The sequence below is a fragment of the Mobula birostris genome, chromosome X (assembly GCF_030028105.1).
Source record: "Mobula birostris isolate sMobBir1 chromosome X, sMobBir1.hap1, whole genome shotgun sequence".
Taxonomy (NCBI): Eukaryota; Metazoa; Chordata; class Chondrichthyes; order Myliobatiformes; family Myliobatidae; genus Mobula; species Mobula birostris.
The window spans coordinates 24,187,296-24,210,934 of NC_092402.1; the positions used below are offsets into that span (position 1 = coordinate 24,187,296).

The 23,639-nt window shown below is 41.6% G+C and overlaps 1 protein-coding gene across 3 annotated transcripts; it reads right to left on the reverse strand.

Moving 5' to 3' along the window:
• Window positions 1–627: 627 nt before the first annotated feature.
• LOC140191923 (gap junction gamma-1 protein-like) lies at window positions 628–23,060 on the reverse strand. 3 transcript variants are annotated; one of them, XM_072249797.1, is made up of 3 exons: window positions 22,984–23,060; window positions 11,350–11,419; window positions 628–2,415 (listed from the first exon to the last, which is right to left on the reverse strand). In XM_072249797.1, exon 3 carries the CDS (start codon window positions 2,385–2,387, stop codon window positions 1,215–1,217), a length of 1,173 nt encoding a protein of 390 aa, XP_072105898.1. In that variant the 5' UTR covers window positions 2,388–2,415; window positions 11,350–11,419; window positions 22,984–23,060; the 3' UTR covers window positions 628–1,214. The 3 variants fall into 3 exon arrangements, with proteins under 3 accessions (XP_072105898.1, XP_072105899.1, XP_072105900.1); XM_072249798.1 differs by having other exon boundaries at window positions 11,350–11,449; window positions 22,984–23,034; XM_072249799.1 differs by lacking the exon at window positions 22,984–23,060 and adding an exon at window positions 12,460–12,566 and having other exon boundaries at window positions 11,350–11,449.
• Between the last annotated feature and the right edge of the window lie 579 nt (window positions 23,061–23,639).

Genomic DNA, 23,639 nt, shown 5'->3' on the forward strand with positions numbered 1-23,639 from the left:
CAGGTCCTTATTTGGACCACATTGACTGTGATGTCCACCTGCAATAATCCCATTTGCTTGTATTAGACCCCTATCCTATGCTTTTCTTATCCAAGTACCTGTCTAAATGCTCTCTAAATATCATTTTATCTGTCTCTACTATCTCTTCTGGCTTAAATCTGTAACTTTTCCAAATCTGATGCATTCCTATCGATCCAGAACATTAATCCCACACATGCTGACTAACCCACAGAGCCTGAACTTTTATGTTTCATTTCAGGTTTCCAGTACTTTGCTTTTGGCTTCAACTTTAATTTCACAGAGGCCAAGTATACAGAGGAAAAATCTGTCTAAAGTGAAACACTTACAAATGAGAATAGATTTAAAGCTGTTGAAGATAGACGGATTGGTCATGATCCCACTCTTTAGAACTGAACCTCAGTTCTAAACACAGTGTTTCCCCACTGAACCTCAAATGGAAGTTCTGCAAGTACCAAGAAATATAATTTTGAGTTTTACTCACATATCACTCCAGGACAAGAGACACAGGTGACATATAGAAAAAAGAATTCTATTTGTAGTTACAATTCCAAAGTATATTTAAAACATGCAGAGAAAACATCTAATACAAAATCTCCTGTGTGTGAACTTTTCTGTAAAAAAAAATCTGAATTATATAAAACTAGGATAAGTTGCATGGATGATGCAATGACATGTTACATTTCCTCAAACAATTGAAGAGTACAATTTGAAGCCTCAACTCCAAACACGCACAGAGTCCAAAACAAAATGTCCATTTTTTTCAAGAATTTGGAAAGCCACATCATATCTATTTCAGTAACTAGAAAACAAAAAGGCACCTTTTCATGTTTCATACTCTGCAAGATGGCTAAGTTTGATTAATTTTTGCTCAAAACTGCTCTGAACTCTCTGGTAAAAATTGACTCATGACTCTGTAGTGCAGTTTATTGCTATGATTGCCTAGTTCCTTGTTCCACTGAAGGAATAAGGATTACTGTAACAGACTGTATTTTGATTTATGTTGGCTTTTCAACAAAATGAATATTTAAAATAATGTCTGCAAGTCATTCTTGAGATTATATCCAAATTATTTTTTTAAAAACTGAGATACAGCACAAAGCAGGCCTTTCCGTCCCTTCAAGCCTCACTGACCAGCAACCCCGATTTAACCCTAGCCTGGACAAGTTTGTAACTGAGTAAAAGAAACAAACTTATCAAATCCAAACTGAGGTTTTCCCATCTCCAGATTTGCTGCTGGTGCTACTTTTGTTTAAACCTGCCTTCTTCTTTTCTCTTAAATGGTTTGAAGGATGATTGTGATCATTATAAACCTGAAAAGCCAAATCCAACTGCTCCTGGGCCAATTTCAACTGTTGTTGCACACATTCCAAGTTGACTGGGACATTTTCATCATTGCCACCATATTGCTGCTCCTGCACAATATTCGCCTTGTTTTGCTTGTAAGCCATTTTGGCATTGGCAATCTCAGTGTATGGAATGGTCTCTGGTTTGACTGCAATATTGTAACCTGGGGGAGCTGAAGGAGCATTCCAGGTATTGTGTAGACTGTAACTAGTCTCTGCCATAGAGTTTTGTTTGTTTTTTAATATATCCCTTATCATTCCAAATCCCAAATGAATCATCTCCCAGATATCCACAAGTAAACAGAGGCCACTTACTCCATACATTATTAGCAGAAAAATAGTCTTTTCAGTTGGTCTGGATACAAAGCAATCTACCTGATGAGGACATGGATCCCGGGCGCACTTGTACCTTGCTGCCACCTCGAAGCCATACAGCATATACTGGCCCACAAGAAAACTCAACTCAAACACAGTTCTTACAATCAACTGGAGAACGTAGATTTTCATAAGACCATCTCTTTTAATGCGGCGCCTTCCATCATGCTTGTTCAAGTTCTTTCGATCTCTGTTTTCTTTATCACTACGTAGTTCTATTTCTGGATATAGTATTGGATCTTCAATGTTATCATCCTCTGCCTCCTCCAAAGCATGATGTTGCTTCCACTGCACTGCATACTGAAGCTTCTTTGGCTTTCTGGCTCCATACTCAGGTTCTTCCAATGCAGCAATTTTGTGCACAGCATAACCCAGGTATAGAATGGACGGGGTCACAATGAGTATTATCTGGAACACCCAAAACCTCACATGGGATAATGGAGCAAAGGCATCGTAGCAAACATTCTCACAGCCTGGTTGTCCAGTATTGCAAACAAACTTGGTCTGTTCATCATAGTAAATAGACTCCCCACCAACCACAGTCAGCACAATGCGGAATATAATGAGGATAGTCAGCCACAGTTTACCAACAAAGGTGGAATGGTTGTGGATTTCCTCCAGAAGACGTGTTAGGAAACTCCAGCTCATGTTAGTCAGTCAGCTTTCTAATCAGCTCCTGATGCACAACAGACATTAGAAACAAATTAAGATTATTTTGTGTATACAAGTATTAAATCAATATTTTTCATACAAATGTTGCCATCCAACAAAACCATTTTTAGAAGCTAGAGTTTTTCAGCATATTAATACAATCACAATCATATTCTCAGATTGTTAAAGATGTCTGCTTAGATTATGTGTTTCTCCACCCCAAATGATTTAAACAATTCAAAAACTTCTATACATACTTTAGAAGTGCACATTAAGGGTCAAAATCATCAGGAGATCAGAAATAAAAGCAATCAGAAAGAAAATTCAGCTTCTATTTTTGCTTGATTATCAATAACAAAATTTGAGGAGGGCCACAGGAGAGTAGGCAAAATGAACAGACAATAAAAAAAGTGGACAAGTCAGTGAGGATGTACAGGGTTGGGGAACAATGTGTGTAGGAGCCATTAATTACATACTTTGGAACTGTACAAGTGCAGCAGATTCATGGCTTTAAGAGTAATAAATTGGCTGCAAAATGGTTCGGGAAATCCTTGGGATAATAAAAAAAGGTACAGTCTCCTGATAATTCAAAGATCACTAGAAAAATAAATTACAGGGAACAGCCCTTTAAAAACCTGTTTGAATCCTAAGAATTTTAGATTTCACTGTTCAAAACTGCCTTGCAAACACTCTTGTAATAATATTCCCCTTCACAGATAGTACTGCTGGAACAGACATGAGGTGTTGCTAATGCTTTATATCAGCAAATCTGAATTGCCTGCCTATGGTTCTGTAAATTTCATTGTCCTAGACCACTCCACCTGCCAGTTTTGCTCATTAATTCCTCTCACAAAAACCTGAAATTACCAAATAGTTTCCCATTATTTCAGGAAGTGCAAGCCAAGTTTACAAGATCTCATTTCATAAATTAACACTTAGATCTGTGTTAATACAAGACCATAAGACACAGGAGCAGAATTAGGCCAATCAGCCCATCAAGTCAGCTCCGCTATTCTATCATGGCTGATCCCGGATTCCACTCATCCCCATATACCTACCTTCTTGCCATATCCTTTGAAGCCCTGACCAGTCAGGAAATTATCAAGTTTCACCTTAAATACAAGCGGTGATTGATAAATTTGTGGCCTATGGTAGAAGGAGTCAATTTTAGAAAACCTAGCACGTTTATTTTTCAACGTAGTTCCCTCCTACATGTACACACTTAGTCCAGTGTGTGACGAGAATACACATAAATTAAGATGTTTGCTGGCCTGGGCTAGCAACAGTGGCATCAGCAGTTGGTCTGCCACCTGTCCTCAGGGGAGGGAGAGATAAGGAACACAATGAAGCAGCATTTGGAGATGTTAATGAAGGAGCCATCAGTCTGGGTATTGTCAAGATCGGCTCCCCCTTTGAACCCTGAACTGTTTGAAGTGATGGACAGGCGATTTGGAGATGTGTAATGAAGGGACGGGAGAGAGAGCTGTCTAGAGCGGCTCCCCCTTTGAACCCTGAACTGTCTGAAGTGATGGACAGGCGATACCCCAGCAGGGGGATAAAAAGGGACAGGTTCGCTAAGGCAAGACACACACGACACCACGAGGTAATGAGACCCTGGAAGCGGTGCACCTTTCACAAGCCGGTGGGAAGCTCTTGGACGGCTGATCGCGGGATCAGCCTTAAACGCACAGGGTGGAAAGGTACGATCAGCGGGAACCCGGTGTGTGTCCACCCTCGTTTGGGTGCCGGGTTCACTGCAGAGGATCGACCGCATCTGGAGGAGGGGTCACAGTCGGTGACCTCAGGTGACATCACGAAGGACCCGCCCGAAAGCTGCTTGTGAGCAATATCGCCGGTCTGTGAGTGGAAGCCGTTTTGAATGATCAGTCGTTCTTGTTCTCTCTCTCCTTCCCCCCACATTGTCCATCACCACGGCAACGATTACTGTGAAATGAACTGAACTGAACTTTGTGTCACTCTGAAATTGGTCATTTACCCCTAGACAACGATAGAGCTTGATTGATCCTGTTATCTTAATTCTGTGCACGTGTGTGTTTATCATTGCTGAACTGTTGCATTTATTATCCTTTCGATTACTGTCTTGCTTGTTTCTTTAATAAAACTTTCTTAGTTCTAGTAATCCAGACTCCAACTGAGTGATCCATTTCTGCTGGTTTGGCAACCCAGTTACGGGGTACGTAACATAAGTGGGGTTCTCGTCCACGATTTTGAACGCTAAATTTGGGACGGAGTAAATTGATTGGGTCAAAATTCCAGAAAGAAAGAAAAGACAAACAGCAGAAATGGAGGCTGAGGAATTTATAAAGGCGCCAACCTTGGAGGCATTAGAGGATGCCAGGAAATCGGAATTGGTAGCTGTGGCCAAACGGCTGAATCTTGCTAAGGGGAAGTCGACAATGAGGAGAGAGGAGATACACAGAGCTATCGTAGAGCACTATGTATCTAAAGGCGTGTTTCCCCAAGGCGAGCTGGGGGTGGTGTCTATTGAAAAACCTGCTGGAGACGCGGTACAGGTGCAGCTTGAAAAACTGAGACTCGAGCACGAGTTCCAGGTACGGCAGTTGGAGCGAGAAGAGAAAGAGAGGGACAGACAGTTGCAGCGAGAAGAGAAGGAGAGAGAGTTACAAAGGCAGGAGAGAGAGTTAGAGAGGCAAGAGAAAGAGAAAGAGTTAGAAAGGCAAGAGAGAGAGAGGGAGAGACAGTTGGAGAGAGAAGAGAAAGAGAGGCAATGGGAGTGAGAAGAGAGAGAGAAACAGAGGGAAAGGGAATTTGAGCTGGAGAAGTTAAAGATAAGGGCACAGCAGGGGCTTGTGCCGAACCAAGCTGGCGGGTTCTGGGCGATCCAGGAGGTTAGGCTGATTCCCCCATTTGACGATACCGACGTGGATCGGTACTTTCTCCACTTCGAAAAAGTGGCTATAAGTCAGGACTGGCCGAGGGATAAGTGGGCTGTGTTACTTCAGAGTGTACTGAAAGGGAAAGCCCAAGAAGCTTACTCAGCTTTGTCCGCAGAAGATGCCCAGAGGTATGAAGTGGTGAAAGAGGCCATCCTCAGGATTTATGAGTTGGTCCTGCAGGCATACCGGCAGAGGTTCCGGAATGCGAGGAAGCAGTGGGACCGCACGTATTTGGAGTTTGCCCGTGAGATGCAGACATATTGTGAGCGTTGGTGCGCCTCAAAGGGGTAGAGGGGGATTATGACAGACTGCTACAGCTGATCCTGATTGAGCAGTTTAAAGGTTGTGTCCCTGAGGGTATGAGACCCTACCTAGATGAGAAAGAGGCAGCCACGTTAGCCGCAACTGCTAAGTTAGCGGATGAGTATGCGTTGACGCATAAAATGAAGTTTGCCCCGAGTAAACGCTACCAGAAGGGTAGTCAGGACGGCGGGGAGAGTCCGCCAGAAAAGTCAGAAAGTAAGCCGGGGACTGGTGAGAAGGATAAGGTAGACCGGGAGCAGTCTGGCAGGAAGTCTCCTGGGGTCGTCTGTTATAATTGCGGGAAAGTCGGACACTTTGCGTCCAGGTGCTTTGCCCCAAAGAAGGAGATGGGAAAAGGGAAAACAGCGATTTTGACAGGCTGTATCGAGCTGGTAAACGAACCGCTAGGACAGGACAGGTCTGCCAAAGTTCAGGAAGGGCGCGAGAGGTTTATCTCGGCCGGATTGGTGTCAGTGAAGGAGGGGTTAAAACCAGTTCCAGTGCGGATCTGGAGAGACACGGGAGCGTGTCAGTCACTGATACTGAAGAGTGTATTAGAGTTTAGCTCAGAGACCCAGACTGGGGAGGTAGAGGTCAAAGGTATTGGGGAAGGGACAGAGTCAGTCCCTTTGCACCAGATACACTTACAAAGCAACCTGGTCTCTGGCCTAGTCATGATCAGGGTAAGGTCCGAATTACCGATGAAGGGCGTGGAAGTCTTGCTCGGTAATCATGTCGCTGGGGGAATCGTGTTCCCAGTCGTGAGATTGACAGGTCAGCCTGCCAGCATTGAGGCCTCGCCCATGGACTCACAGGTTCATCATGGGACAGTCTTGTACGAGACGGGGGTAGAAAATGAAAAGAAGGAGTGTAGTGAGACAAGAAGTAGTGAGGGAGCTGGGACAGACATAGCAGTAGCCAGGAAAGAATTTGTGCAGACGCAGGAGCGAGACGAGGGGCTGATGGTTTTGGCAGAGACAGCTCTCTCTGACACAGACTTAACAAGGGAACTAGTAGGCTATTGTGCGGAGGAGGAAGTGCTAAGGAAGAAAGGGAAATCAAGTACAGTACCCGCAGACGAGGAATGGGGGGTGGTGCAAAAGAGTTATGAGGATGAGAGTTTTAACCTGGCCCACAAGGTACCCCCCGGTGGACATTTTGCAGTGCTGGAGGAAACAGTTGGTCAGATCATGAAAGAGGTTTACCGGCTGCCCAGGGGGGAGGATGTTATTGATTATGGCCGACGCGAACTGAGACGGTCACAGGCTTTTGATATGCTAACAAACCTAGTCGGGGTTAGCGTGGAAATCAATGAAGCTAGGGTCCCCCCGATAAGAGAAAAAAACCATTTTGAAAAGATGAGTATGGTATCGACCAGATGGGAGAAGGCTATTGTTTTGGCCAGGTCTGCTGATAAGGTCTCTCCCTTAATCCCCGAACAAAGCGACTCTTTAGGAGAAGTAATTAAACGACTCGCACCCGTGTGTTTGATTGTCCTGAGGTGATGCAAAGAACTGGGACGTTGGGTGGTGTCTGTCACAATAGGTTAGCCTGGCAAGCAACAGTCATGTAGAATGAGTAATTCAGTGACTAAAGGGCTGACAAACACAGAGGTGTGTATTGGCAATTTAATACGGCTGCCTGAAGCCAGCTTGATAGTGAACCTTGAAAACAATGAGTTTGGCCACACGAGGGTCACTTACCTGGGAATTGTGGTGACACAGGGGCAGCTGGCAGCGATGCAAGCTACAGTGCAGGCTATCGCTGACCTCCCAACCCCGACAGACAAGAGGGCCCTCAGAAGGCTCTTGGAGATGGTGGGGTACTGTAGGAAGTTTTGCAATAACTCTGTGGTCACTACCCCTCCCCCTCCTACTAAGCCCTTGCGAGAGAAAACTAAGCCGGAATGGGACGACCCTTGTTATTGTGGTCCGGGACAAAACCAAATGAGAGGTTACATTGATCGCAATTCATCAGTGTTTTTGGCCACTATGAAGTTTGCTAAGTTGGAGCCTGGTCTAAGGGATTATTAATAACACCTATAAAAGGAACAGAAAATGTGATGGCTGACTGTCTGTCAAGGTGTTGACAACTTCAAATTCTCTGTATTAGCCAAATAGCTGATAAAGATGTATATTTGTGTGTATCAAATAATGTACTCATGTTTGTAATTTTTACCCCGGTAAAAATCCTTAAAGGGGGCAAGTGTGACGAGAATACACATAAATTAAGATGTTTGCTGGCCTGGGCTAGCAACAGTGGCATCAGCAGTTGGTCTGCCACCTGTCCTCAGGGGAGGGAGAGATAAGGAACACAACGAAGCAGCATTTGGAGATGTTAATGAAGGAGCCATCAGTCTGGGTATTGTCAAGATCGGCTCCCCCCTTTGAACCCTGAACTGCTTGAAGTGATGGACAGGCGATTTGGAGATGTGTAATGAAGGGATGGGAGAGAGAGCTGTCTAGAGCGGCTCCCCCTTTGAACCCTGAACTGTCTGAAGTGATGGACAGGCGATACCCCAGCAGGGGGATAAAGAGGCAAGACACACACGACACCACGAGGTAACGAGACCCTGGAAGCGGTGCACCTCTCAGAAGTCGGTGGGAAGCTCTTGGACGGCTGATCGCGGGATCAGCCTTAAACGCACAGGGTGGAAAGGTACGATCAGCGGGAACCCGGTGTGTGTCCAGCCTTGCTTGGGTGCCAGGTTCACTGCAGAGGATCGACCGCATCTGGAGGAGGGGTCACAGTCGGTGACCTCAGGTGACATCACAAAGGCCCCGCCCGAAAGCTGCTTGTGAGCAATATCACAGGTCTGTGTGTGGAAGCCGTTTTGAATGATCAGTCGTTCTTGTTCTCTCTCTCCTTCCCCCCACACTGTCCATCGCCCTGGCAACGATTACTGCGAACTGAACTAAATTGGACTGAACTTTGTGTCACTCTGAAATTGGTCATTTACCCCTAGACAACGATAGAGCTTGATTGATCCTGTTATCTTAATTCTGTGCACGTGTGTGTTTATCATTGCTGAACTGTTGCATTTATTATCCTTTCGATTATTGTGTTGCTTGTTTCTTTAATAAAACTTTCTTAGTTCTAGTAATCCAGACTCCAACTGAGTGATCCATTTCTGCTGGTTCGGCAACCCAGTTACGGGATACGTAACAAGTGGTCATGGAGCATACGGATCCCTTCTTTGTAGAAGTGATCCACAGCAGGGGTGATTGATAAGTTCCTGGTCTAAGGTAGAAGGAGATGAGTTATACCGCTCTCGTTACATGCATGTACAGTTCAACTCTTTGAGTGAAAATGCAGAAAGTTTTAAGTTAATAACTCATCTCCTTCTACCTTAGGCCACAAACTTATCAATCACCCCTGCTGTGGACCACTTTCTGGAGGTTCAAGACGCCGACTTCTACAAAGCAGGGATCTGTATGCTCCATGACCGCTGGACTAAATGTGTAAGTGTAGGAAAAATAAATGTGCTAAGTTTTCTAAAATTGACTCCTTCTACCTTAGGCCACGAACTTATCAATCACCCCTTGTATATTTAAAATATTTCAGTGATTCTCCACTTTTTAAACTTCCAAGGTTAATACAGGAGCTGCAAGCAGTACTCTAGATGTATTCTATCTAACAATATTCCTTTGGATCCAGTCAGTTCTAATTTTATCACTTATGAATCCTTCAAATCCTTTTATGATTATACAATGGGTAGGGCATATTCAATGCTGTGATATCAAGGGTCTGCAAGCTGAGAAGCCTTGAGAGATGGGGAAATACTGTGCAAGAATGAACAGCCTACCAATAGCTTTGAGAAATCTGGTAGGTGTTTGGGGTGGTGCTGAAGGTTTCAGTTGAATGATGTGAAAGTACAGAAAAGAAAGTAGAGAGTCCCATCTTTTTTTTTTACAGAAAGATAGTAATTCTAGATTAGTGGGGATGGAGCCAGAAGAGCAGGAAGTAGACCTTATCAGGGCAACCTAGAGAGGAAACTGGAAATACCTGTGGCTTCAAGCAATTGGAAAGGAAGCTTAGCTCATGAACAATCTGACCAAGTAGTCTCTGCCTTGATACCTAAAGCATCTAATAATAATAAAATAATTTAAAAATCTATTAATTTTGGGGAGGGTGGAATGAGTGGCATCAGTGATAATAAGCAGTTGAAACCATTAAAGGGATGGGAAAAAAATTGTCTGTCCAGTTATCTAACCAATGAAACTTGGTCACATTTTGTATGAATGCCAATACTTCAACTCTGATCCTTTCCTCAGATCCATTTACCCATTTCCTTGCTACTCATTTTATATTTTAAAAGTTGACCTCAAGCTTTTAAGGCTCAACTTGAACCAATATCTAAACCCTCCAGACTGAGTTTTCCACATGTACACAAATTGTTGGTTTAAAAAAAATCCTCCTCCTAGAAATCAACCAGGTCTAACCTTTAAAAATTATCTCCCTTATTTATTCTGGTCACTCACACAAACGAATATTTTTTGATTTCACTTCCATCATACTCTTTCCTCATTTTAGTACCTCAATAAGATCACCTTCAAGGGATTATAACAAATTTATACAAAATGTCTTTGAAGGTTCACAGTCATCTGCTTCATTGTATCTCAAGCAGTGGTAAATCAAGGAAACTGGACTAGCTGTGTTGGCCAGAAGATGTTTTGCCACTCATTCGAGGCTTCTTCAGAGGGGTTGGGGTATGACACCACCCATCAGCTACTTACAATGCAGTCCTAACATCTCTACCCCAGCATCTCCACAACAGTTCACATATCCATTAAAGACCCTCAGTACCTCTATGACTCTTAATGACTGTCATGTGATTGCTATATTTTTAAGCAACTCAAGAGTTTATAAGCCAGAAAACTACCCACCATGAATCAGAACTGAAGACGACTCTTGGATGAGTGGCGAAACGTCTTCCAGACAACACAGCAAGTTCAGTTGCTTCCATTTAATACTGCTTGATACAATTTATGCAAAGCATCTTTGAAATCTCTCAGCCTGTGTCACTTTGTTAAACATATGTCTTCTGCAGCCACATAAATAACAGGCTTTATTCTGATCTGTCATGAGATTACAAGAGAGACATCTCCTTAAAGAAATACACTGACTCCTGGAAATTTCAGGCCTCTGCACAGTTCAAAGTGGATGGCATTAAGATTCTCAACTCCAAAAACCCTGGGTAATCAGGGGACAACCTCAAAAATTAACCACTTGCCTTGGGCTCCTTCTGTAGAAGATCTTAATTTTAACCTCATTGCCACTCCAGAACACAAAAAAAGCCACAGGCTAAAAGATTCTTAAATGGCAGAGCTTAGGCTGGAAGTGATCCAAATTTTGATAAATACTAATTGATCTTACAACCAAATATCAACAGATGTGAAAAGATGGGTAAATGAAGCATCCAGCTACAAGAGTTTGAGGAAGTATCATCCAACAACCACACAAGGAAGTGACCTGTACATCATCCCAGGGCACCTCTCTAAAAAATAATCAAACAAAAAACAAATTTAGAAGGGCTAAATATGTAGTTGCTCTGCTGGACTTTTTCCACAGTTCAAAAATATGAGAAACATGCTGCTGAATAAAATTGCACATGGCATTAGAATCTGTCATACTTGTAGTGAAACCTGCTCAAAATTTCAACCCATTATTGGAGAACTTGCAATAAAAATAAATTAAATAACAATCAAATGAAGGGGCCCATTCTCAACTTGTCTCACCTCCAAAGATCAGGCTGGTTCCATTTACTTCTCAAAATTAACTCCAGGAAAGTCAATGCACTGGTTGTACCTGTAAACAGGACATCATTCCCATGAGTAACTGAAATCAAAAATAAAATTACATAACTATCAAAGTAATAATGGAAATTAACACACAGTTATGTAAGATGCAAAATAGAAACTCTGAAGAACAAAAGAATGGTAAACTTAACATTCACTTCCAGGTTAGTTGCTATTTGTGCCCACCATTGTTTTGACAAAATACATATGGAAAAATCTTTCTAGGAAAACAGTACTTATGAGTTATTCCAATTTATAGATTTTCCATAAACTCAAGTTATGTCAAATAAAAACTGGCGACTTCTGAAACCTCAAAAATGTGACCAAGTTTAATAATTCTAAATCAATTATAATACAGGTTATAGAAAGAACACACTGTACATAGCAAGTTTCCTTTTAAAGTACTTGGTAAACTTATCTAACTTTTAAATGAATTACAACCAACCTCATGTTTACAAACTTCTAAGATCACTATCTCAGATAGTCCTGGTTGAGGTTGGGGGCGGGGGGGGGGGGGGAGAAGAGAGGGATTCTCGCAAATCTTTCAACAGATCGATTTGACAAACTGTCCACAAAGGGTAAATTGGGAAAGTTACAGAATAGATTTGCAGGGCCGGCCAGCCCTGGCAGTCTAAACAAGAACTACAAAGAGCGGGAAAGAAAAGACAAAGAAGACCGAAAAATTGCAACTTAGGTCTCGATTTCGGTTGAGCTTCAAGGGAATTACTAGTTTCATACCATAAAATAGAAAGCACCGTTTAAAAGAAGCAGCCAGTTTATATCTACCCTAAAAGATTCCCCCTGCCTCTGACCCTCCTCCAGCCTTTGCTGAAACTTGGAGTCCAATTCGTTGTTCATTGCTGAGCGATTCCGCTATGTTTAACTGCCCCTAAACTGCAATAGCGACCACTATGTGCTGGACTGGAGGTGGTGCAGACAATGGATTGGGGGGGGTGGGGGGTAGGGGGGATGGTTCTAGCACTCAGCCACAGCTCAGTGGACACCAAACTGTTCACAGCACCAACTTTGGGGCTCTCGGAAAGTTCTTACCTCTCGGGACAGCCGGCGGGCCAGTGCTCATTCTGCGCTGCACTAACAATGCTCACAGTGGGGAGAAAGGGGTTCTTACTTCCTACTGCAGCTTGGGGTGCATCCCAGACAGCAGACACCCGTGCTCACAAACCGCTTCCCTCCTCGGAGCAGCGCAGGGCGGGGATTTCCCGAGCGCCTCAGCGGTCTTCTTCTAGCCCACCGTTGCCCGGCGATTGATACAGTAACTGGTTTGCGAGGGGTAGGGACGGCCGTAGTCAAACAAGGCAGCATTGTGAGTTTGCAAACTACTTCTCACCTTTCACATTTACAGAGAGTGTGGCACATAGCTTCACAATGCTAGACCCTTTGCCACTTACGCAAACATAGCAACTTATACCGAGGAGCATGTGACCAATGAAAACGATAATAAACCCGCAATTTGTCTACAGAATGGACTTTTGCCGAAAGATCAAACTGATTTAAGAGAAAGTTGGAATTTGCTAACTCAGCTAAACAGTAAGATAGTTTCATCATAAAAAGGGGACAGATAATTTCTTAAGTTAAATGGTGGGGCATATCTGCAAGACTGCATTCTGCAGTGGCGCTTCAATGGTGCTTGGCAGATTCAATCGCCAAATTTCCCAGCAAGCGTAAAACAACCATTTTTGACAGCTGGCCTTTGTCAGCAACATCCATGCAGATATATTTAATTATTCCACTCCTTCATGTCCAGTGTTGGCTGGAAAGTGGTAACATGGGAGACCACTGCTGGAATCTGGAGCAAACAAATACTGTGGGAGGAACTCAAGGTCAGGCAGTGACCTGAGTGGGCAAATGGAGTGTTGACATTTTGGACCAAGGCACTTCAATCAAACTGAAATAGTAGAGGGGAAGATGTGGAGCAACAGCTGTCAAGTACCTCTTTATACAGGCCATCTACCCTCTACTCTATCAGTTCAGATGGAGAGACTCAACCCAAAACGTAAACTGCCCTTTTCACTCCACAGATGCCACCTGACCTCCGGAGTTCCTCCAGCAGTTTTTTTCTTGCAGAGGGCTGTAAACTCAGCCAGCTCCATCATGGGCACAACCCTCCTCATCATCGAGGGCATCAAGAGTCAGAGTCTGAAGAAAGTTGGATTCATCCCAAAGGGTCCTCATCATCCAGAACATGCTCATTTTTTGTATCCCCTCTCCGATGGTAACACCATTAGCCTGAAGACTCATGCCCTGGCCTCTAGTTCGTTTTGTATGAACATCACTTCAAGTTGGTTTTTGCGTAATATCTGGCGCAGACTTTCTGATTTTTGAGGTGGTGTTTAACCCATTGCATAGTTTTGTATATATACTGCGAGGACAGTAGAACCCACATTCAGAGATTCCGAAGTACCTTCTCCCCTCTGCCATCAGTTTGCTGAATGGTCCATGAACACTACTTTGTTATTTTTTTCTTACACTATTGTTTTTGTAATTTTTGTATTGTACTGCTGTGGGAAAACAACAAATCTCACATAATCTAAGTCAGTGAAAATAAATCTGATTCTGATTTTGCTTGACTTAGGAATTCCAAGCAATGGTTTCACTTCTCCAGCATCCCCCCCCACCCCCGCAATCCTCATGAGACCTAAGGTTCTTCATGGACCGATGCTTTGTTCCTTCCCGTTCTTCATTTATGCATCATCCAGCAATATCATCCCCTCAAAACCTTAATTCATGCAAATGTTGAAATTGGAGTCCAAGCCAAAGATCTCTCACCTACCATCTATTGCTGATATACAATTGATCCTGATATGCAAACAACTCTAATTTAAAATTCCCATACTTGTTTTTCCAAATTCTCCGTGGCTTCATCTTCTCTATTCTCATTCAACACTACAGCTCTTTTGACCTCGGCTTTAAATGTATTCAATCAGTATCAGAATCATTTTATTGCCAGTGTGTGAAACATCCCAGAATTGATTGTGGTTCGGTGCCAAGCATAAAGCACAAGACAATGCCATAGCAGACAACACAATAGCAACCAATATTGTCTAATAGTGCAAACTATTGTCTAATAGTGCAAACAGCCATGAGCAATCAACAATTAGCAGAATAGTCACATGTGCAAATGTCAATAATTAAATTTAAAGAAAAAGATTCTAAATTTTGCTTCATGATTGGTCTTTAGCCTATGAATTACAGAATGTGGGATTGGGTGGTTGATCTCTTTGTGCTTCATTAAATCCATCATAATGCTTTACAGTGCCAGTGATCAGGTTCCAATTCCAGTTGCTGACTGTAAGGAGTTTGTATGTTCTCCCCATGATCACATGGGTGCTCCTGATTCCTCCCACATTCCTTAGATGTATGGGTTAGTAAGTTAGCAGCATAATCATGGCGACACTTGCGGACTGTCCCCAGAACATCCTCGGATTCTTTTGGTTGTTGGTGCAAATGACGTCATGACGACACTGTATGTTTAAAGATTAAGCTAATCTTTAATCTTTTGGATCAATTTTGTCATGGTAGTAATATCTTCTTTGGCTCAGCATCTCTAATTTACAGCATACTCCTAAATTTACTGAAACTGGGTTTTTTCATTTAATTCCAGATTTTAGTACTGCATATGAATTTTAATTCCCTATCTGTTTTGGTGGGTTTCAAAAATGTTTCCGGATTGATGGTCCAGAAATTTAATTTAATCACTGCACAGACATACCCGCATAAATTTAGGGGAATCAGTAAAAATGCAGATACAGTGTTCATGAGAGTGTCAAACAAACATGAGGTGAATTACAGGGTTTTGGACAATTCATACAGATATTAGCTATCCAAACTAGTTACAATGCCCAGAACAAGCAAGTTCCTACCCACAAAACAACATCATTCTTTCTGACAGACTGTTTATCATAATTTATTTCGGTCTTCTTGGTTGCATTAGTGAACATTATATACCATTCTCCTGATTATTCTTAGACTTCAAAGGCAAAGCATGCAAAACTGCAGAAGCTATTTGAAAATATTCTTGTTTTAAATCGTAATTTACATTAAAACAATAAAGATGCAAAGTCCACATACATTTCATATTATCGATGCCTTTTGCCACTACATACATAACCAATCACCGATCCATCACAGGCATCAGTTGCAGTTTGCCGTAGCAGCCTTCTGCCCTTTTGTCATCCATGACAGCTGCATGACTGACCAAATTACTCAGTTTCACTTGATGAGCTGCATTCACATTTGACTGCTTCCTGATCACATGGCATCTTCCAAAGCATCCACCTTATTGGGCTTTTTCTATAGCCATAGGGATTTCTTAGGATATTGCACACATGCCAAATTGCTCATACAGTGAAAAATCATAACAGATGAGCAGGCTCAGGCCTGACCTTCAGGAAAAATGTACAATTCCAAACTGTGCACCTAGTTTTGTATTAATCCTCACAAATTGTGCCTTACCAGTGGCTGTAGCATAGATTTGAGCTTATGTGGTGCTTTTATCATTGCATAGTAATCTCAAATACTTCACAAATAAGGTTTGAGACAAAATTTACCAGAACACAAGGATTAGTGTGCAAAACCAGAAGTTTTGCTAGGAAAATGAATTGTAAGAAGCATCTGAAAGGTGGAAAAAACTGCAGAAATTCAGGGAGGGAACTCCAAAGCTCAGGATTTTAAAAGCTAAAGATTAGATGCTAATGGTGGTGTGATTACATTTGGGAATGATTGGAGGAATGTACATGTGGAGCAGGATACTGAGAGGTGAGACCATGAAACAACAATGTGAATTTTACAAAACTCAGCCAGAAACCAATGTAGACGAGCACACAAGGAGCAACGAGCAAGCAGAATGAATCCACAGAATGAGTAAGCACATGTTAGGAAGTGGCAGCAGATATTGGGGGGGGCAGGGGGCAACCAACTCAACTTGTGGGGACACACCACCACCACGACACCACGAGGTAACGAGACCCTGGAAGCAGTATGCCCCCACAAGTTGGTGGGAGTTTGGGAGTTTTGGAGGTTTGGTCGCGGGACCAGCCATAGACGCACAGGGTGGAAAGATACGGTTGGGCGGGAACCCGGTGTGTGTGTCCGCCCTTGCCTAGGTGCCGGGTTCACCGCAGAAGAATGATCGTATCTGGAACGGAGGGGTCACAGTCGGTGACCTCAGAAGACATTACAAAGGGCTCGCCCGAAAGCTAACTGCAAGGAATATCGAAGGTCTGTTTGGAATCCAATTTGCATATTCATTCACTCTCTCCCTCTCTCTCTCTCTCTCTCTCTCTCCCCCCAATGGCACGACGGCGATTACTGTGAACTGAAACTGAACTGAACTCTGTGTCACTTGTGACTGATCATTTTACCCCTAGACTGCGATAGAGCTTGATTGATCCTATTATCATAGTTCCATGTACATGTGTGTTTATTCAATGCTAACCTGTTGCATTTATATCCTTATGTTTAGAGTACGGTGTTACTTATTTTTTTTAATAAAACTTTCTTAGTTCCAGTAATCCAGACTCCAACTAAGTGGTCCATTTCTGCTGTTGCTTGAATTTCCAGCATCTGCAGAATTTCTGTTGTTTGCGTATAAAATTCCACAACTTGCTTCCTCTATCTGTACCAGAACAGGCCATTTATTGTTCATGGCATACAACTGTGACGTCAGCTCAGTTTCTCTCTCCATTAGAACAGACCCAACTCCTGGACATATTCCATAGCTTTGCATTTTGCAACACTTTATGCTTCTTTGCTTGTATTATTGACCAGATGACCTCTATAGCTTATCCCCATGGCAACCCTGTCCTCACTCTGTCAGTGATATTCCTTTGTCTTATCCACCCTTCCCTTCTTTCTCCATAACTTAAAACTTATATTTCTCTTTCTTACTTCTGATTAAGAGCCTTTCACCTGAAATGTTAACTATGATTCTTTCTCCAAAGATGCTCCCTGAGCTGCAAAGTGTTGCAAGTATTTCCTATTATTTAATGTTCCAGAGGCTTTGGATCCGAGGGGTTCTGCTAGTTGGGATGTGCTACCATTGTAAATATGCAATTCTGTAAATATACATGACTATAGTCAAAATGTTAAAATTAAAGTTAGGTAGGTGATTATAGAAAGTGAAACTAGTTAAATGATTAAACTATCATTTAATAGTTAATAATGTGTTGTTATCTTTGTGTTGAAGAAGTAATAAACATTATGTCAGGAGAGTGAGATTCTCTTGGATTCTCCTTGATTCATGCTCTCTCTTGGAGGTTTGCTGTGTGAATAAAGGCTTTTGTATTTCCCAATTACAGTTTCCATGTGGTTCAGTTATAGTTAATCACAATAGTTTCCAACTCTAAAAATTCAAAATTCTATATCCAAGTTAATAGGCAATGCATTTATACACAAATGTGTAAGAAGGAAAGCAACAATTAAATGCACGATAATGCATAAACAATGCTATGATAACTAATAAATCCTTGTATCTCAGTTTGCAGAATGGTTTTCCCCACTAGATGAACTTCAGTAGATTTGCCCAATATCAAAGTGGTCAAGTCTAAACTTGTTTCAAACCACACTGAACTAAAATCGTCTTCACTCTCAGAGAAAACTAGTACAAATCTGACCGAATTGCATTTGCACAATTCATTGATTCACCTACTGATAGACGTAGAGGATCAGTTATAATTAACATGCAAAACAAAGGATGTTTAAGTGCATACAGTGCAAGAGAATAGTTAACACTTTTGAGAAAGTCATGAAAGATACACAAAAACCCAATTCAGACCTTGTGGTTTTAAGTATGTATTCATTTTTGCTTAATTGCTAAAGTAATAGCAAGCAACCCCAAAAGGTTAATAGTCCAGCTTTCGGTATCATACAAAAACACGGACAACATTTCTAACCCTGGTATGTGTCTTTTGGAGCCAAAGAGAAATTAGGTTGTGCTCATAGTACAAGTTGTGGGATAAAAATCACTCTTCCTCTTCCAAGAAAAGGAGGGTCTGGAAACCATCTGTTCTTTTACAGTGAGTATGTTGTACAAGGGTCTAGCCAGTAATCATTCATGCCAAACTAAATTTGCAAAAGCTATGCACTAAACTGTTTACAGCTAGGTTAAATGCTCACAGACCAATACAAGTGTGGAAGATCATTTTGTCCATCCAGAGAAAACTTCTGTCCTTGCTCTTAAAACATCCGACTGCTCCAATGATTTTCTTTTGCCTTCAAAGCTCCATGGGAAGTTAATTCTTAATTTTGATCACAGCGGAAGCAATTTCTGTCAGTTTATGAATTGCTTTTCACCAGTCTAAGTGTCATAACTTAGTTCAAAGTAACGCTGTAGCCCAATCTTTTCCAAACCATACACCTAATACACATCTGAGCTGTAGCTGATTCCTTTCAAAACTCAAAAAGTTCACAATTCTCCATTTGAACAAATAGGAAGTTATTTTCAGATCTGTGCTGTTCAAATGGACAAGGCTTGATATACAAGTTAGTCTAGCCAAAACTAAATATTCCTTTTCTTCGACCAGACAGAGCCTCTACCACCAAACAGGTTAAGCGGAGAAGAGAGCACAACATAGTTGACCATGCAATCCTGGTCTGTTTCTTTTCCCTATGGTTTAGCCACATAAAATATACAGTGTGTTAGACCAGAAACAAATGCATTTATATTTCTGCTTTGAACATTCCATGTACTGGTAACATAAAAAAATTATACAGTCTCCAAATCTAATTAAGAATGTGCATTGTATTCCTACCATTAGAGAGAAGGAAAATTCCAGCAACAAAGGCTTGAAAATAATCAGCTTCTGATTTTGTATGAGATTTTTTGCCCATTTCAGTTGGCATTTTTTTTAAATTTGATTATACAGGATGCAAAACTACACAAGTTTTAACTAAACTGAATTATCGATACTACTCATTAGTTGACTGGGTATTTTGCATCAGTCTTCACAGTGGAAGATATCTGCAGTTACCAGACATTCAAGAATGTCAGAGAAGTGCAGTGAAAGTTATGACTGAGAAGGTGCTCAGGAAGCTTAATGGTCTGAGGGTGGATAAATCTCCTGGACCTGATGGAATGCACCATCGGGTTCTGAAGGAGTAACTGGAAAGATTGTGGAGGCAGTAACAATGATCTTTCAAGAATCGATAGATTCTGGCATTGTACTAGATGACTGGAAAATTGCAAATGTTACTCCGCTATTTAAGAAGGGTGGGAGACAGCAGAAAGGAAACTATAGACCTGTTAGCCTGACATCAGTGGTTGGAAGGTTGTTGGAATCGATTGTTAGGGATGAGATTACGGAGTACCTGGAGACACATAACAAGATAGACCAAAGCCAGTATGGTTTCCTGAAAGAAAGATCCTGCCTGACTAACCTACTGCAATTTTTTGAGGAAATTACAAGCAGGGTAGACAAAGGAGATGTAGTAGATGTGGTATACTTGGATTTTCAGAAGGCCTTTGACAACATGCCACACATGAGGCTGCTTAGCAAGATAAGAGCCCATGGAATTACAGGGAAGTTATTAGCATGGGTGGAGCATTGACTGATCAGCAGAAAACAGAGAGTGGGAATAAAGGGATCCTGTTCTGGCTGGCTGTCGGTTACCAGTGGAATTCCACAGGGGTCGGACTATGGGAGTAATGGATTTGTGGCTAAATTTGCCGATGATACAAAGATAGGTGGAGGAGCAGGTAGTGTTGAGGAAACCAAGTGCCTGCAGAGAAACTAAGATAGTTTAGGGGAATGGACAAAGTAGTGGCAAATAAAATAAAATGTTGGAAAGTGTATAGTCATGCACTTTGGTGGAAAAAAATAAATGAGCAGACTATTATTTAGTTGAGGGGAGAATTCAAAATTCAGAAGTGCAAAAGGACTTGGGAGTCCTTGTGCAAGATACCCAAAAGGTTAACCTCCAGATTGAATTGGTGGTGAAGAAGGTGAATGCAATGTTGGCATTCATTTCTAGAGATATAGAATATAAGAGCAGGGATGTGATGTTGAGGCTCTATAGGGCACTCCTGAGAACGCGCTTGGAGTATTGTGTGCAGTTTTGGACTCCTTATTTTAGAAAGGATATACTGACATTGGAGAAGGTTCAGAGAAGATTCAGGAGAATGATTCCAGGAATGAAAGGGTTACCACATGAGAAACATCTGACAGCTCTTGGGAGTATGAGAGGGGATCTCACAGTAACACTCTGCATGTTAAAAGGCCTGAACAGATTAAATATGACAAAGTTATTTCTCATGATAGGGGAGTCTAGGACAAGAGGGCATGACTTCAGGATTGAAGGAGTCCATTTAGAACAGGGATACAGAGAAATTACTTTAGTCAGAGGATGGTAAATCTGTGGAATTTGTTGCCACGAGCAGCTGTGGAGGCCAAGTCACTGGGTGCATTTAAGGCAGAGATAGATAGGTTCTTGATTAGCCAGGGCATCAAAGGGTATGGGGAGAAGGCAGTGGAGTGGGGATGACTGGAAGAATTGGATCAGCCCATGATTGAATGATGGAGCAGACTCAATGGGCTGAATGGCCTACTTCTGCTCCTATATCTTGTGGTCTTATGGACTGGGCAACCAAACAAGCGAACAAATTTCAATCAGAAGATACAATTAAATAAATTGAACTGTGAAATTCCTCATTTTAAGCTTGAGAGAGGTAGGCAACTTTGAAATTTCCAAAGCAGTACTTCCATATGGCTTCTTTCTTAAACTAGTTCCCTCCCTCCCCCATTTTCAAAGACTCTTTACAACTCGTGTTCTCAGTATTATTCTTTATTTACACAATCTTTTGCACATTGGTTGTTTGTCAATCTTTATGTATAGTTTTTTGTAAATTACATTATATTGCTTTATTTTCCTATAAATGCCTACAAGAAAATGAATCTCAATGTAGTATATAAACATACTTTGATAATAAAGTTTATTTTGACCACTCACTCTCAATGATGCTTGTTGCATTTCTTGTACTTTAGCTCTCACCTACTTTCCCCCTTCCAGAAAAAGGAAAGAGGTCCCCCTTTAACTCCACCTCCCACTCAACAGCTTCCACACTGCACAAAAAAACCCCTCTGTAATTTTAAGCACCTCAGTTAAGACATTACGGTCAAACACATTGACTCCTTCCCTTTCACCAAATTGAAGGAATCATTCCCTCTGGAACATTCAAGCTCACACTTCGATTTCACTCATTAATGTGAGTGCTTTAAGACAAGACATTAATGTTTTGAGGTTTCAACATATTAAAAAAGTGTGCTTATTCATCATATACCCAGCTTGCCTGCTTTATTTGTTTATTTATTGGGATACAGCATGAAGCAGCCCTCTGGCCCTTCAAGCCATGCCACCCAGCAATACCCCAATTTAACACTAGCCTAATCATGGGACAATTAACAATGGCCAATTAACTATCAACTGGCAGGTCTTTGGATTGTGGGAGGAAACTGGAGCACCCAGAGGAAACCCACATGGTCATGGGGAGAATGTATACACTCCTTACAAGCAGTGGCAGGAATTGAACTCAGGTGACCAGTACTGTAAAGCGTTGTGCTAACCACTATGCCACTGTGTTGCCTCAAACTTCAGAAATGAGACTAAGTAAATGGTACAATATTCAAGAAGTTAAATCAACTGAATAAGTATTTATTTTAATCAAGTAACTAGAGGCAGAATTTAAATTCAATCATTAGTGCGAGATGGAAAATTAAATGAAGAAACCAAATTCAGAGTCAAGATATTAAAGAAGCACAGGGACACACAATCCCCTTACTAAAGCTTGTTATCACTGACTTCGATGACATGAAATGTATTGTTCACATAATCCAAGTCTGTAATAATAAAAATGAATAAAGCAAATGAATGCACTTATGACCCTATTAAACTCACCAGCCAAAATAAGTTCATATACCTTGGGGTAACATTCAAAAGTAGAAAGTAAATTATCAACATATACGACCTTGAGATTCATTTTCTTCCAGGTATTTACAGGGAAAAGATAAACACAATAGAATTTATGCAAAAAACCTATACATAGACATAGAGTGATAAACAATGTGCAAAAGACAAACTATGCAAATAAAAAATAATATTGAGAACACAAGTTGTAAAGCGTCTTTGAAAGTGAGTCTGTCGGTTGTGGAATCAGTTCAGAATAATGGTGAGTGAAGTTCTCAATGCTGGTTCAGGAACCTGATGGTTGTAGGGTAAAAACTGTTTCTAAATCTGGTCGTGTGTGACCTAAGGCCTCTATACCTCCTACCCAATAGTAGTAGTAAAAAGAGGGTATGGTCTAGATGGTGGGAGTCTGATCATTGCTACTTTCTTGTCACAGTACTTCATGTAAGTGCGTTCAATATTCTACTCACACTGCATTGGTCGGCGAGCTTATACCCCACCCCTCCAAATCTCCTTGGGCATTTGCACAAAAGAGTAGTCAAAAATGTCCAGCATGCCCTGTTTTACCAAGCCAGCATTAGAAATTCCATAACCATTTGCATCAGCACATGCTAAATGATAAAACAAACCAAGGATAAACAGTAAAAATTGGAATACCAGGAATAATCTGTTGGAACTCCAGGAACACGAAAGTATTTCCAGTTTGTATGATGTCCTTTGGATCTATAATTGTGTTGTTCACATCAGAAAATTCTGTCAAAATGGTATGCTGCCAGTCCTCAACCTCTGAGTCTCAGAATCAGAATCAGGTTTATTATCACCGGCATGTGACGTGAAATTTGTTAACTTAGCAGCAGCAGTTCAATGCAATACATAATCTAACAGAGAGAGAAAAAAATAATAATAATAAATAAAATGAAACATAATAAACAAGTAGATCAATTACATATATTGAATATATATTCTTTTTAATGTGCAAAAACAGAAATACTGTATATTAAAAAAAGTGAGGTAGTGTCCAAGGGTTCAATGTCCATTTAGGAATCGGATGGCAGAGGGGAAGAAGCTGTTCCTGAATCGCTGAGTGTGTGACTTCAAGCTTCTGTACCTCCTACCTGATGGTAACAGTGACAAAAGGGCATGCCCTGGGTGCTGGAGGTCCTTAATAATGGATGCTGCCTTTCTGAGACAGTGCTCCCTAAAGATGTCCTGGGTACTTTGTAGGCTAGTGTCCAAGATGGAGCTGACTAGATTTACAACCTTCTGCAGCTTCTTTCGGTCCTGTGCAGTAGCCCCTCCATACCAGACAGTGA